The 17,505-nt window shown below is 43.1% G+C and overlaps 1 protein-coding gene across 1 annotated transcript in view; it reads left to right on the forward strand.

Moving 5' to 3' along the window:
* Window positions 1-9,887: 9,887 nt before the first annotated feature.
* LOC311229044 (tubulin alpha chain) overlaps window positions 9,888-17,505 on the forward strand; it is a 30,440-nt gene continuing 22,822 nt past the window's right edge. The window contains exon 1 of the mRNA XM_084315048.1: window positions 9,888-10,022. Within this exon, the coding sequence (XP_084171174.1) occupies window positions 10,020-10,022 (3 nt within the window). The 5' untranslated portion in view covers window positions 9,888-10,019. The remainder of the gene's footprint in view (window positions 10,023-17,505) is intronic.

Consider the following 17,505-nt stretch of genomic DNA (forward strand, 5'->3'; position numbering starts at 1 on the left):
AGATCAGGAGACGGGTGGCAGGAGGAGGGTCTGAGGAAGACAGAATCCTTGAATGATCAGCAGGCTACTATCGCCATGAGATACACAGCTGCCAGAGAGAGAAATGGCAGCGATGTGGCTGGTGGTGACAAGGTGGGTGGGTCTGATCCAACCAGAGATGACCCTAATGCCACTAGAGTGACTACATCCTGGGGAAGTCCTCTTTTCTTGTTGACTATCTGCATTGGAGTGCAGTACTCTCTAAAGTGCACAGTGACTGGCAGCAAATTACTCATCATGGTATGTTAAGAGCGCCCTCTACCTGTTAAATTTAAGTACTACGTCTGTGTTACTCTTTTCATTTCAGAATGCTTGCATGTGGGTTTGTATGTATCAGTGTCATATGTGCAATATCATATGTCGTCATCATTTGGCGGTCTAGAGGTAGACAGAACTACTGGTAACTGGAAGGTTGTTGGTTCCATCCACGGTATCGACAGAAAGGTGTATTCCAGTTGCGAGTTTGCAACTACAGCGTGGCTGGTGTTTAACATCTCTGCCAAAGGGCCATTTAAGCAAGGCATGGAACACCAAAACTGCTCCAGGGGCTTTGCACTGCAGGCAACCCTGACCTCTCTGATGAAATACATGTCTGGGGGATTGTGTGTACAGTAGGTGTGACTTTCCTGTATACATTGAAAATAAGGTATAATAACAACAACAACAACAACAACAACAACAACAACAACAACAACAATAACTAATAATAGCCTAATAATAAATGTGCAGCTGCATATAACTCTGATATGTGTGAATAAATGTGTTGGAGACTAGAGCACATCCTACATAGCTATGGCTAAAACACAGTCTGTAGACTACAGTATAGTACATACAATACAGACAGACCTACTGGCTAAAACACAGTCTGTAGACTACAGTATAGTCCATACAGACAGACCTACGTGCGTGCGTGTGTGCGTGCGTGCATGCATGTGGTGCGTGTGTGTGTGTGTGTGGGGGTGGGGGGGGGGGGGGGTGTGTGTGTGTGGGGGGGGGGGGGGGGGTGGGTGTCAAGTCAGGTCACGTTTATTAAAATAAAATGCAGGACCTGTTCAGAGGTCTTTAATTGGCATGCAACTATCCTCAATGTTTAGCGGTTAGCACACACGGTTACACACACACACACACCGGAACACACACGCATGCATTGTTCTTTGTAGGATCGCAGATGCGATTCATCTCTGCGATTAACCCATCCCGTCGTCCTTCCCCCCAAGGGCAGCTGGGAGCAGACAGGCGTCGGCGAGGGCCGCGCCAGGGGACCAATCCAAGTGCTCCTGCCCGTCTTCGTCAAGGACACCACAGCGTTAGCGATCTGTTGTTGTGCATGTTTTTCCATTGGGTTTATCTTATCGGGGGGAAACCCTTGCGAACACGGGGAGAACATGCAAACTCCACACAGAAAGGCCTGGGAGATACCCCACCTGGGTACCTGGGATCATGGAAACCTGGTACCCAAGCGGGAATCGAACCCTGGACTTCTTGCTGTGAGGTGACAGTGTTAACCACTACACCACCGTGCCGCCATTTGTATCAACATCTCCATTTGTTGTCGTGGAGAAAGGGGGTGAAGGTGGGGTCACACCTGTGTCACCACTGCAAGAAAATGTTTATTCCTGTGGAGGAAGGGGGTGGGGGAGGGGTCACAATCATACTGTGATGTGAGAAAAGATTTGTTCTCTTGGAGGAAGGGAGTGGAGGTGGGGTCAGATACTGTATGAGTTTTGTATAGTTTTATAGTCTAGTTTTACCTTGCCGGATCAAGAATGACCCTAACACCACAGTCGTACCTTCTTTCTGCAGATACCTTCAGAATTTTCAAAATGGTGAAACATAGTTTTGCTGTGCTTATATATGTGTTGTGGAGGATATCATTTACATTTACATTTAGTCATTTAGCTGACGCTTTTATCCAAAGCGACTTACAAGTTCTGTACGACAAGTCATCAGGAAGGGCACAACTCTGTCAGCTGAGTAACAGTGTTCATCAAAGTGTTGAGTGCTACAGTGTAGGTTAGTTTATTAGGACAAGTGCATGACAGTAAGGTTAGTTAGGGTTAGATATCTTTTTTTTTTTAACATTTTAGTTCAGATAATGGTTGAAGAAGTGCGTCTTTAGTCGACGGCGAAAGATTGGATGGGTTTGGCTGTTTTAACTGGGGTGGGTAGTTCATTCCACCATTGTGGGGCAAGGACTGAGAATAGGCGGCTTCTCCTTGATGACCCTCCCGGAGATCGGATAGGATCATCATATCATAAAGCCTTGTTCTAATAAAATCAACTACATGGTAGTTATTACATATTATAACCTTGAAACGGGTCGCTGGAGACCCTAACACCACATAAGGGTTAAGTAGGCTTGGCTACCTGTGTTCAGACACTTCTTCATTTCATGTTTTCCCTCAGTAGTAGAGGATAAATAGTGAGAGTGAGAAAGAGACAGTGATACATTTATGTGTAAATGTTATTGAGCAAATATAAAACATAGCTGCTTGTTGTGCTGCAGTAGAGAGAGAGAGAGAGAGAGAGACAGAGAGAGAGAGAGAGAGAGAGAGAGAGAGAGAGAGAGAGAGAGAGAGAGAGAGAGAGAGAGAGAGAGAGAGAGAGAGAGAACAAAGAGACAAAGAGCTAGAGAGTGAGAGAGACAGCAAGAAAGACAAAGAGCTAGACATTGAGAGAGAAAGAGATCAGGAGACGGGGTGGCAGGAGGGAGGGTCTGAGGAAGACAGAATCCTTGGAATGATAAGTGCAGTTACTGTAGGCTACTCTCTAAAGTGCACAGTGACTGGCAGCAAATGACTCATCATGGTATGTTAAGAGCGCCCTCTACCTGTTAAATTGAAGTACTACGTCTGTGTTACTCTTTTCATTTCAGAATGATTGCATGTGGGTTGTATGTACCAAGTGATATGTCATCATTTGGCGGTCTAGAGGTAGACAGAACTACTGGTAACTGGAAGGTCGCTGGTTCCATCCATGGTATCGACTGACGGTGTATTCCAGTTGCGAGTTTGCAACTACAGCGTGGCTGGTGTTTAACATCTCTGCCAAAGGGCCATTTAAGCAAGGCATGGAACACCAAAACTGCTCCAGGGGCTTTGCACTGCAGGCAACCCTGACCTCTCTGATGAAATACATGTCTGGGGGATTGTGTGTACAGTAGGTGTGACTTTCCTGTATACATTGAAAATAAGGTATTTCAATAATAATAACAACAACAACAACAACAACAACAACAACAACAACAACTAATAATAGCCTAATAATAAATGTGCAGCTGCATATGACTCTGATATGTGTGAATAAATGTGTTGGAGACTAGAGCACATCCTACATAGCTATGGCTAAAACACAGTCTGTAGACTACAGTATAGTACATACAGACAGACATACTGGCTAAAACACAGTGTGTAGGCTACAGTATAGTACATACAGACAGACATACTGGCTAAAACACAGTGTGTAGGCTACAGTATAGTACATACAGACAGACCTACTGGCTAAAAGTACAGTCTGTAGACTACAGTATACTGTAGTACATACAGACAGACCTATACTGGCTAAAACACAGTCTGTAGACTACAGTATAGTACATACAGACTACTGGCTAAAACACAGTATATAGACTAGAGTATAGTTAGTACATACAGACAGACCTACTGGCTAAAACACAGTCTGTAGACTACAGTATAGTACATACAGACAGACCTACTGGCTAAAACACAGTCTGTAGACTACAGTATAGTACATAGACCTACTGGCTAAAACACAGTCTATAGACTAGAGTATAGTTAGTACATATAGACAGGCCTACTGGCTAAAACACAGCCTGTAAGCTGGATAATTTTGCTGAAACAGAGGGGAGGGATGACTTGCAATATTAATAGACCTGAGAAATCAAAGCCTTGGTGAATCGCCAAGTCCCTGGCCGGCCGGCCGCGTCTATATTAAAGGCAGCCCAAGAGTGCTTCCGCATTCGCTTGATTGGCCCCGGTAATGCACGCAATGCGCATTTTCTTTTTTGCCACTCGCGGAAATGGAATACATATTTATCCAAACGAGAACCAGATTCACTCATAACGCCATAACGTTATTTCGCGAGCCCAGCTGTCAGAAACTGTACATTGTAACGGAGGACCAGATTCACTCATAACGCCATAACGTTATTTCGCGAGCCCAGCTGTCAGAAACTGTACATTGTAACGTTAACACAGCCCAGCTGTCACCATAACGTTATTTTGCGAGCCCAGCTGTCAGAAACTGTACATTGTAACGTTAACACAGCCCAGCTGTCAACTGTACATTGTAACTGTACTTTGTAACGTTATGTTATTTCGGGCATTCATAACGTTATTTCGCGCGACTGTACATTGTAACGTTAACACAGCCCAGCTGTCAACTGTACTTTGTAACGTTATGTTATTTCGGGCGTTTTATTCATAACAAACATTGACGCGATTCCGCCAACACATATGTAATATTAATAGGTTTTCATAACGTTATTTCGCGCGACTGTACATTGTCACGTTAACACAGCCCAGCTGTCAACTGTACTTTGTAACGTTATGTTATTTCTGGCGTTTTATTCATAACAAACATTGACGCGATTCCGCCAACACATAATGTAATATTAATAGGTTTTGCTATGCATAGAATAACAGAACAGATTGACAGGTGGTGACAAAGCACTGGGCATTTATTTAAAAAAAACATACATACCCTAACCACATAACAGATATTTATTAATGTTTTGGTCCGTTTTCCCTCACTGTGTATTCTAGCAGTGTTTTAGAGGTTATTTTGGTCATCAACACTTGCTAGCAAATGTATTCCGCCCATTTGGTATTGTGCTTTTCTTTTTACTTTTGAATTTCTCCAGACCTCTCTTGGTAGAGCCTCAGGTGTGGCTAGCAGTAGCAACCACTATACCCACTGAAATCCAACCCACACATCATCAGACAAAAACAAAACATGTAAACAAAGCTGTAAACAGTACCATGTTACCATATTTTTTCCTAGATGCCGGCTGCCGCTGTTTGACGACATTACAGATTCTACTTTTAAGCAAAACTGTTGTGGTTGAAGTTGTTCAGAGAGTGGCGTATATTACTGTTATATAAACACAATTCTAGTGCTTAATGGACAGCACTCAGTCAGTCAAGTAGAGGATGTTTGGAGAATACATTTTCTGGTACAGATAGGCGTGAAGAGTGACCCTGAAGCATCTGTTTGAGTTGTCAGCGGGTTATGGGCGGAATACATTTGCTAGCAAGTGTTGATGACCAAAATAACCTTTAAAACACTGCTAGAATACACAAGCAGTTAGGGTATGTATGTTTTTTAAATAAATGCCCAGTGCTTTGTCACCACCTGTCAACAGTTGACAGCTGCGCTGTGTTAACGTTACAATGTACAGTCGCGCGAAATAACGTTATGAATAAAACGCCCGAAATAACATAACGTTACAATGTACAGTTGACAGCTGGGCTGTGTTAACGTTACAATGTACAGTTTCTGACAGCTGGGCTCGCGAAATAACGTTATGGCGTTATGAGTGAATCTGGTCCTCGTTTGGATAAATATGTATTCGCGATTAGTGAGTGGCAAAAAAAAAAATGCGCATTGCGTGCGTTACCGGGGCCAATCAGGCGAATGCGGAAGCACTCTTGGGCTGCCTTTAATATAGACGCCGGCCGGCCACTAGACTGCTCTGCCATCTAGTGGTAGCTAACGATATTGACTACAACAAGGCTGTGATGTAAAATATAATTGTAGCTAAAGTGGTGAATCTGGTAGCTGTGTGTGTGGGTGCGCGCATGATGACAGTTTACTATATACCATATCAACTGTCTATCGTGGTCAAACCCTGAGTGGCCTGGTTTCATGAGCCCACTTCAGATTGACCCCCATATAACAATAACAACAATAATAATAATAATAATAATAATAGTCAAGTCAAGTGTTCCTTTAGGGAAATGCAGGTACAGGCAGAATAATACAACAAACAAGAGGGACAGGTAATAATAGTGATAACAGTAGTGAATGGAAAGATTCAATCAGACAGTAATAGTGAGGATGATTGATAGTAGTATACATGGTCCATAATGTAGTCAGTGTTTAGCAGTTTTCAAGTTCACCAGCCTATGAATAATACTGATAATGATAATAACAATAATAATAATAATACTAATAATAATGCTGATATTAATAATAATGACAATAATAATAATAATAATAATAATAATAATAATAATAATAATAATAATAATAATAATAATAATAATAATAATAATAATAATAATAATAATAATAATAATAATAATAATAATAATAATAATAATGATAACAACAACAACAACAACAACAACAACAACAACAATAATAATAATAATAATAATAATAATAATAATAATAATAATAATAATAATAATAATAATAATAATAATAATAATAATAATAATAATAATAATAATGATAACAACAACAACAACAACAACAACAACAACAACAACACCAACAATAACACTAAGAATAACAATAGCCTAATAATAAATGTGCAGCTGCATATGACTCCAGTATGACTAAATGCATCCCTGCTTGCCGGTCACACGGTCCAAAAAAGATACCTGGCTGACAGCATCTGCGCCTGACAGTAACAGACTGACAGTAACAGACTGACAGTAACAGACCGACAGTAACAGACCTGACAGTAACAGACTGACAGTAACAGACTGACAGTAACAGACCGACAGTAACAGACCGACAGTAACAGACCGACAGTAACAGAACGACAGTAACAGACCGACAGTGACAGACCGACAGTAACAGACCGACAGTAACAGACCGACAGTAACAGACCGACAGTAACAGACCGACAGTAACAGACCGACAGTAACAGACCGACAGTAGCAGACTGACAGTAACAGACCGACAGTAACAGACCGACAGTAACAGACTGACAGTAACAGACCTGACAGTAACAGACCGACAGTAACAGACCGACAGTAACAGACTGACAGTAACAGACTGACAGTAACAGACCGACAGTAACAGACCGACAGTAACAGACCGACAGTAACAGACCTGACAGTAACAGGCCGACAGTAACAGACTGACAGTAACAGACTGACAGTAACAGACCGACAGTAACAGACCGACAGTAACAGACTGACAGTAACAGACTGACAGTAACAGACCGACAGTAACAGGCCGACAGTAACAGTCTGACAGTAACAGACTGACAGTAACATACTGACAGTAACAGACCTGACAGTAACAGACTGACAGTAACAGACTGACAGTAACAGACTGACAGTAACAGACTGCACTACTGCAGTAACAGACTGACAGTAACAGACTGACAGTAACAGACTGACAGTAACAGACTGCACTACTGCAGTAACAGACTGACAGTAACAGACTGCACTACTGCAGTAACAGACTGCACTACTGCAGTAACAGACTGACAGTAACAGACCGACAGTAACAGACTGACAGTAACAGACTGCACTACTGCAGTAACAGACTGACAGTAACAGACTGCACTACTGCAGTGACAGACTGACAGTAACAGACTGACAGTAACAGACCGACAGTAACAGACTGACAGTAACAGACTGCACTACTGCAGTAACAGACTGCACTACTGCAGTAACAGACTGACAGTAACAGACCTGACAGTAACAGACTGACAGTAACAGACTGACAGTAACAGACCGACAGTAACAGACTGACAGTAACAGACTGACAGTAACAGACTGACAGTAACAGACCGACAGTAACAGACCGACAGTAACAGACTGACAGTAACAGAACGACAGTAACAGACCGACAATGACAGACCAACAGTAACAGACCGACAGTAACAGACCGACAGTAACAGACTGACAGTAACAGACTGACAGTAACAGACCGACACCGACAGTAACAGACCGACAGTAACAGACCGACAGTAACAGACTGACAGTAACAGACTGACAGTAACAGACCGACAGTAACAGACTGACAGTAACAGACCTGACAGTAACAGACTGACAGTAACAGACTGACAGTAACAGACCGACAGTAACAGACCGACAGTAACAGGCCGACAGTAACAGACCTGACAGTAACAGGCCGACAGTAACAGACTGACAGTAACAGACTGACAGTAACAGACCGACAGTAACAGACCGACAGTAACAGACTGACAGTAACAGACTGACAGTAACAGACCGACAGTAACAGGCCGACAGTAACAGTCTGACAGTAACAGACTGACAGTAACAGACTGACAGTAACATACCTGACAGTAACAGACTGACAGTAACAGACTGACAGTAACAGACTGACAGTAACAGACTGCACTACTGCAGTAACAGACTGACAGTAACAGACCGACAGTAACAGACTGACAGTAACAGACTGCACTACTGCAGTAACAGACCGACAGTGACAGACCGACAGTAACAGACCGACAGTAACAGACCGACAGTAACAGACTGACAGTAACAGGCCGACAGTAACAGACCGACAGTAACAGGCCGACAGTAACAGACCGACAGTGACAGACCGACAGTAACAGACCGACAGTAACAGACCGACAGTAACAGACTGACAGTAACAGGCCGACAGTAACAGACCGACAGTAACAGGCCGACAGTAACAGACCGACAGTAACAGACTGGCAGTAACAGACCGACAGTAACAGACCGACAGTAACAGACTGACAGTAACAGACTGACAGTAACAGACTGACAGTAACAGACCGACAGTAACAGACCGACAGTAACAGACCGACAGTAACAGACCTGACAGTAACAGGCCGACAGTAACAGACTGACAGTAACAGACTGACAGTAACAGACCGACAGTAACAGACCGACAGTAACAGACTGACAGTAACAGACTGACAGTAACATACCGACAGTAACAGGCCGACAGTAACAGTCTGACAGTAACAGACTGACAGTAACATACTGACAGTAACAGACCTGACAGTAACAGACTGACAGTAACAGACTGACAGTAACAGACTGACAGTAACAGACTGCACTACTGCAGTAACAGACTGACAGTAACAGACCGACAATAACAGACTGACAGTAACAGACTGCACTACTGCAGTAACAGACTGACAGTAACAGACTGCACTACTGCAGTAACAGACTGACAGTAACAGACTGCACTACTGCAGTAACAGACTGACAGTAACAGGCCGACAGTAACAGACTGACAGTAACAGACTGCACTACTGCAGTGACAGACTGACAGTAACATACTGACAGTAACAGACCGACAGTAACAGACTGACAGTAACAGACTGCACTACTGCAGTAACAGACTGACAGTAACAGACTGCACTACTGCAGTAACAGACCTGACAGTAACAGACTGACAGTAACAGACTGACAGTAACAGACTGACAGTAACAGACCGACAGTAACAGACTGACAGTAACAGACCGACAGTAACAGACTGCACTACTGCAGTAACAGACTGACAGTAACAGACTGCACTACTGCAGTAACAGACTGACAGTAACAGACTGCACTACTGCAGTAACAGACTGACAGTAACAGACTGACAGTAACAGACTGCACTACTGCAGTAACAGACTGACAGTAACAGACTGACAGTAACAGACTGACAGTAACAGACTGCACTACTGCAGTAACAGACTGACAGTAACAGACCGACAGTAACAGACCGACAGTAACAGACCGACAGTAACAGACTGACAGTAACAGACCGACAGTAACAGACGGCTCTCAAGTTCACGCCATAAAACTAAAAACTAAAAAACTAAAGTGGGCGGGGTTTGTGTGATGACGCGCCCGTCGGTTCACTATAGCGCGCCGGCTCCCCGCGCACCTGCATCACTGCTCACTGGGACCACATTGACGGCCGCTGTGAGAAGAGAAGTTCTTCAGCCTTGGCACATTTTGCAAGCTCTTATTTTTTTCCCTTCCTTCCAAGACTTCGATATAACCAAAGGCACAATGGTGAGTTTTGTTTTTGTCGTGATCAAAAAGAATCTCTCAGGGAAACGTGTTAACGGTTAACGTTTCCTGAGAAAGAATATTTCTGATCACGACATTTAACCGCGCTCCTAAATTGCAAATGTCTTATTAATTCATCGTATTTTTAACAGTCAATACGAGTTATTTTATATGTGCGCTCACATATAAGTGCGTGTTTAGCCTGGTATTTTAATTTCACCGTCGCTTTTTGCACAACAACACAACGCACCGGGCTGCAGACGCTCCACCGAAAAACTTGGCCAGATTAAAGGTGCAATGCGGAGGCTTTGAGCTGCTCCCCCCCTCTCCCTCTGAACCACTGACACATCATCAAAAATAGACTGACAGGCTTTGGGGTGCAGACAGTTATATTTAGCCGGTGGCCTGAATGCGAGAGCAGGTGTCGGAAGATGAACCTACATTTACAGCACAATCAACAACATCATCAAAGTCATGTCAGTTTAGCTCCTTTTTGATTTGGATTATGAACGTCATCATAATCAGCTATTAAACTACGTAGCCTAGCCTTGACTTTCCAAAGTATGTCTGCTTACATTTTGAGTAATTCAGTGGTTCTCAATGTGGCAGCTGTGTCACTCTTAAACCCCCAGTGGTGCTTAGTTCGATTTCAATTGAACTAGTTCTACTTAGTTTGACCAATGAGAGAAGACTTCCTGCTCACACTGTTGTCCCTCGACTACAATAATGGAATTCTAGACTAAATCGGATGAAGGATCTAAAAATGTCCTCAGATGGGATGTCTCCCTGGGACAGTGGGACAACCTCTTTTCAAATGGGGGTCAATTTAGGGGGTGCGGTGGGGGGAGTTTGAAAACTACTGCAGTGACTGATCGTCAGCTGAAGAATGTGATGAGGTGTGTCTATTTTTGTCCTTTGACATAATTTCACTGTGCTGTGATATTAACGCAAGGATTCAACGTCCCTGATCATCACTGGTGACCAATGTGACCATTATTGAAACTCATTTGCTCGCAATAACTAAATCAATCTGGGCAAAACTGTGATTTTGGATGTGTGTTGAGATTATGTGCAAAATAATTCAGCATTGTTTTTTTTGCGGTGAAGTGCCCCTTTAAGACTTTGCGCAGGGTATGGTGGTCAATTTGGGGGGGTGCTTGACGGGGAACAGGTTGAATGAGCACCACTGCAGTGACTTGTCAGCTGAAGAGCTGTGCTGAGGAGAGCTATATGCGGTATATATCCAGGGTTTATGTCTCAAGAACAGGCATGCAGCTCTGCCGGGCTGGAATGGCAGCCTTTCTTCTCTTTCACGGGGCTGAAGCAGCCAGGATAGAGTTGTGAAACCATTAATCATTTCCATGTATAGTTTACAAAAAAGGAATATCATGGTACTTCCAAAAAAGTGTCTTGGATAATTCTTTTGATCACTAATGATGCTAGTGACCAAAACATAATGAAAATACCATGATAAAGGGGCACTGCACCAAAAAAATAAAAAATGCACTATCACACACATCCAAAAACGAAACAGTTTTGCACACATTCATTTAGTTTGACAGTTTGAGAGTAAATAGTACCTTGTACCTTGGCAAACTATTTATACAAATGGCCGGTACCATGGTGAAACTGACAGTACCATCAAACCACCATGATACTATTTTGGGTTACTAAGGGTTGTCTCATAGCCTAGGAGGGTATAGGGCTGGGCAATAATGGCCTCTAAATTATATCACGATACATAATGTATATTGCGATATTTTGACATTTCTTTTAAAGCGCTTAAAAATGCTTGATTTAACCCTTTGGTGGATACAGTCATGCCAATATGATGATTATAATAGTCCTTGCAACATATGTCTGCATTAAACCGTGAAGATGCTTTCAAAAATAATTAAATGAAGTTTCTAAAAATCTTAAGTAGTCTAGTACTGACACACTAATACAGAAAACAAATAATTAACATCCAAGACAATTTATATAAAAAAAACTCTTGGGTGCCTAAGACTTTTGCACAGTACTGTGTTTTCTATCCACTTTAGCCAAAAATACACACACATATACACACTACTGTGAGAAAATTATAATTAGCATTATCAGCAATGTTATAACATCCTACTGGTAAACATAACACTGTAAAGGTGTGTGTGCATCATGTGTACTAAATATATTTATATATTAACTTTTTGTTAGCATGAAACATTATGAAGTATTCTCTTATGCCGCCTTTCCACTGCATGGTGCCTATACTCGACTCGCTTTTGTTAGTTTTCCACTGCATGTAGTAAAGAGACATACAACCCCCCTCCCCCCGTAATGTATTAGGTTTGAGTTTTAGCGTCTTGGTAGCCGTAGTTGAAGTGACATCACACGAGGAAGTCAATACTCAGCACGGCATTGGAACCTGGAGAAGCCTGATGCATGAAGCGATATATAAATGAACAGCCAATAAATGTGAAGTTTATCTTTGAACCTCTGTTGTCAAGCCTCGTCAATATACCCCTCCCCACTAATGCAACTGGTGTCGTGGAGTCACTCGGCTGTGAGCGTTTTCAGGGTTAGATGTTAACGGCTAACGTTAGTTAGCTTAGTTAGCAGCTAACTTAATTACCGCCTCTCTGGGTGTGTGTGTGTATGTACGTGACATAAGTTGGGCGAGTGTGTGTGTGTGTGAGAAGGAGAGGAAAGCGCTGCACTAAAGTAAGTCATCTCACCCGCGGCGGCTTAGAAACTGACGTGAGGGTTTGTGCAAAACATCACGATGTCCACGATACGTTTAAAAAGTGTATCGTTAATGAACTGTACCCGATATTTAATATTATCATATCTCCCACCCCTACTAGGGTATGAGGAGCACATCCACCTTACTCACCAGACAGACCTGCTCCCCTGCCAAATCATTTGTATAGGATGATGAGGTCACAGTATACCTCCCTCCATTCAGCAGTTAACACATCTCGACAGTCACCGCAGGGCCGCGGCCAAAACAACCAAGTCAATGAGACTGTGGTATTTACTGGGACTATGTGACTTAATGTAATTCCTGGGATAAGAGCTTGAATATTCAACTGACTTCCTAAACACCTCGAATGCCATCGAGCCTCCCATCAGCTTACGTTCATTCAAAGACTACAGCCAATCGCTGCGTCTCGCCTTTCTCTCATCCTCCAATCGTATTCCTCCTCGGCGTCCGATGGCTCTATCTGATCTGTCTTCTTGCATCATTCTCACCACACCTGATTCCCCTCCTCAAGAGTTTAGGTTTGTTAGGTTGCTTGTAAAACAACTATAATAATAATAAAGAGTGACGATCATCAGCACAACGTTGGTCTCTATGACTGAGGGCTGATATCACACCCTGGGTGTGTCACACACAATGTTGTTCTCTACCACCTGACACTACCCCCTAGCTGTGTGTCACACACAACCTTGGTATCAACAACCTCCCACCATGCTGCATACAAGCCAAACCAGCCTTCTCTTGATCCGCCCTGAATTACCACGAATGAACGATCATTGCATTTATATAACTCTTATATAAATCTAGGCGCTCAAAGTGCGTCACAATGTAGGGTGGGAATAGCCTCCTTCACCACCACTGTGTAGCACCCAACCTTAGGCTACACAGGCTCAATGGCTGCCATACACTGGCACCAGGCACACATCCCACGACACAATGACTACCATACACTGGCACCAGGCACACATCCCACGACACAATGGCTGCCATACACTGGCACCAGGCACACATCCCACGACACAATGGCTGCCATACATGACACAATGACTACCATACACTGGCACACATCCCACTGCACAAGGACTACCATACACTGGCACCAGGCACACATTACACTACACAAGGACTACCATACACTGGCACCAGGCACACAACGCACTACACAATGAATAATATACACTGGCATCAGGCACACATCACACTACACAATGACTACCAAACACTGGCACCAGGCACACAACGCACTACACAATGACTACCATACACTGGCACCAGGCACACATCACACTACACAATGACTACCATACACTGGCACCAGGCACACATCACACCATTCAATGGCTGAAAGGCTCAGGAGACGGGGATTGATATCGGCCAATTAAGGGGGGAGGGATGATTAGGTGGCCTTGATGTCGGAGACCTGATTGGGAATTGGGCCAGGAACGCCTTAGTACACCCTTGGTTCGACCAAATTCAGTCAGGACTTCATTTTAATGTCTCATCTGAAGGACGGCACCCACAACCATCACCGCGATGAGGGCATTGTGAGGAATGTCGTATTCCCTGGGACACATGCTTATTAATGTTGGGACGTGACCAATTTCGGATTTCCTCACCCACTTACATGGTAAAACCAAGAAATTTGATTACCAGATGACTGATCTACCTTCTGAGACACTTGTCATCCACTTAAGAACCTGGGTTACTGTGTGATGACATAGGCAATGCCAAGTTATGACAACGGTGCATTCCAGTGTCCAGCTCGCAAATACAGAGAGAGAAACTATACATACAGTATGTAAAATATGTAGTGTTTCTTGGGGAGAAGCTGGTCTTTGTGTGACTGGTTTCTGAGCACAATACTGACTGAGCTTCTGTATTGAATTAGGCGACCACACTGGTATTGATGAGAATCTAGCTTCAATTGTCTTCTAAAAGATTACAAACATGTTAAAAAGATGTTGTTTACAGCGTTTAGTGTATACCGTCATGTCAGAAGTTGTAGTTAACCTCTTAAGCATCGGAGGCTCCTGAGCCAGCCAGCCATTGTGTGATGTGTGCCTGGTGCCAGTGTATGGCAGCCATTGAGCCTGCGTAGCCCAAGGTTGGGTGCTACCAGTCGGTGATGGTGAAGGAGGCAATGTCCACCCTAACATTGTGGGGAGCGCTTTGAGTGTTTAGAAAAGTGCTATATAAATGTAATTCATTAATGAAAAATGGTGAGATTTTTCTTGTTTTTGACTATTGCATATAAGTAATTAGCTATTTATTATACTTTATACTTATAGCACACAACTTACTGAGTGCTAATGTAAGGGAGTAACAGAGGTTTGAACACACTGAAGTAAACGTTTTATGTACTGCCATTAGGGTGCATCAAAATACACATTTCCAGCCTATTGATTTGTCTGGGTACTAAAAGTGTTACCATCCATGTAAAAACAATACATGCAAAATATTTTTGCAATACAAGGTGATTTAGAGGTGGAACAGTACATCAGTTTTTATGGCAAAGTGTCCCTTCACGCTGTCCTCCCCCAACATGGCCTGCTGTTAGTGTCTGTGTGTACGCTCGCACACTAAGGCTGTCCCCGAACCCTGTTTTTAGGGTTCGAACGTTCGCCAGGGTTTATCGAACGAACGTTCGAACGTTTGTTTTAAAAAAAAATTTAATAACTTTTTTTTAATAAAATTATTTTTTTCATTTTTTTAATATTTTCTTTTTATTATTGTATTATTATAGATCCTACGGAGGGCGGCATTGCATAGTCTATTGGTGAAAAACATGTTGTTTACAGTGGTGGCTGTTCATGTAAACATGTAATTAAACAAAGCACTCAGAAGAAATAACTTTTTCCAGTTTGCACATATCTATTATCTATGACTAATTCTATCTATTTTTAGGGGCAAATGCGATTGAAATAGTTGCGCTGTGCTGATGCCTTTCTGGAGGGAGGTCCATACAATCTTTGAAAAAGTATTCCAGGGGGACATCCCATTTAAATTGGAAAGTCTATACTTCGGCGCCAGGCCATTAGAAAATGGGGATAGATATATATTTCAGATATTAAGTGCGGCCAGCAGGAAAGCCATCACTAGAAAGTGGTTAAGAACAGAAATTCCTACAGTGGATGATTGGATTGATATTATTTATGATATTTTTAAGATGGAAAGAATTACTTTTTCTTTTAGGTTGCAACAGGATAAGTTTAGGAAGAAATGGGAAAGATGGATAATGTACATTACACCGTTACGATCTTCATTTGTTTAAGGTGTATAGAAATGATCATTCGGGATAATTGTTACGTGAAACTTGTGTAAATGGAGGAGAGTATCAGGAAGATGCACCCCAACATATTATTTGGTTATTTGTTTACTTTATGGTAAATGCAGATGTATTGGAGAGGTACCATAACATATAATTTTGTTTTGTTTTGTTATTTATTATTTTTTGTTATTGTTTTTGCTTGTCTAGAAAAAAAAAATAAGTATAGGATGTTATTGACTGTATGGGTCCTCACGCACGTAATGATACTTCTGCACTGCAACTTTTAAGTTAAGTAATAATTATTAACAATTGATGCAATTTGTACAGCAGAAGGCGAAATCAAGATATTGTTTGTATGGACCATGGTGAAAATCAATAAAAAGATAATTTCAAAAAAAAGAAATAGTCGCGCTGTGGTTACATGACGACGACGTCATTGCTATTTTAGAGCTGCTCTACCGGTTACACGGTATAGTCAAAATCCATACCGTAGAGCAAATTCATACCGTTTATACCGTTTATACCGTCCACCCCTAGCCGACGGGCTCCCAACACGCCTGCCGCCCGTCCGCCCTACCACCGTTCCGAGGTAGACTGTGGACGGGTCTGTTGAGGAGCCGAGGCGTGCGCCTGCTGTTTCCAACGCAACCACCTCCCGCCATGAAGCTCGCGCTCCGTGGCCGAAAAATGCTGGTATTCATTAATGATCCTTCTGCAGGTTCACCTACGGAAACCTTGTTACCGATTACTTCCTCGGCGGGGAGCTAACTACGGCTCCCCGGTAGCTACGGTAAGTCTGTTGAGGCTTCTCGCAAGCAGATCAATGGCGGCATTGCCTGAAGTAAAAAACGAATAAACGCTTGCCGATTGGTGGTAACAGCAGAGGCGGGTGCAAGCGGTGTGACGTAATTGGCAGAATCGCCTGTCAATCAAAATAGAGCTCTGGTTGAGAAATAGTATCCCGCTGCAGCCCGGCAGACCATACTGGTTGAGCCGAGCGCCTCGGGCGACGCGCCGCTTCACATCACCTCAACCCCGTGCGCATCCTTTTATTTTTGTTTCACCGAACGTTCGAACCTATTAATTAAAGTCCGAATGTCAGCGTAACGAACTAACGTTCGAACGTTTGAACGTTCGGGCTCAGCCTTATCGCACACACACACTCTAACAGCAGGCCATGTTGGTGTGTGTGTGTGTGTGTTACACGCACAAGGTTGCAACATTGTTACATTTCAAGCACGGACACCTGTCCGCTGCCATATTCCCGCACATTTTACCCTGTTTTGAAAACATTTTCTCGCACCTGCAACTTTTTGGGGGATGGGCCTATAAATAGCTTTGCCTGTGTGGCTCTGCATCACAGTTTACTCAATTCCCTCAACGCCACCATGGCCCACCACAGGATCCAGCTCCAACTATATCTCCAGGTATCGAGTTATCGCAAGATGGCGTCACCGCCCTTAGGCTCTCACCAGAGC

The sequence above is a fragment of the Notolepis coatsorum genome, assembly GCF_963971535.1.
Source record: "Notolepis coatsorum genome assembly, chromosome: 5".
NCBI lineage: Eukaryota > Metazoa > Chordata > Actinopteri > Aulopiformes > Paralepididae > Notolepis > Notolepis coatsorum.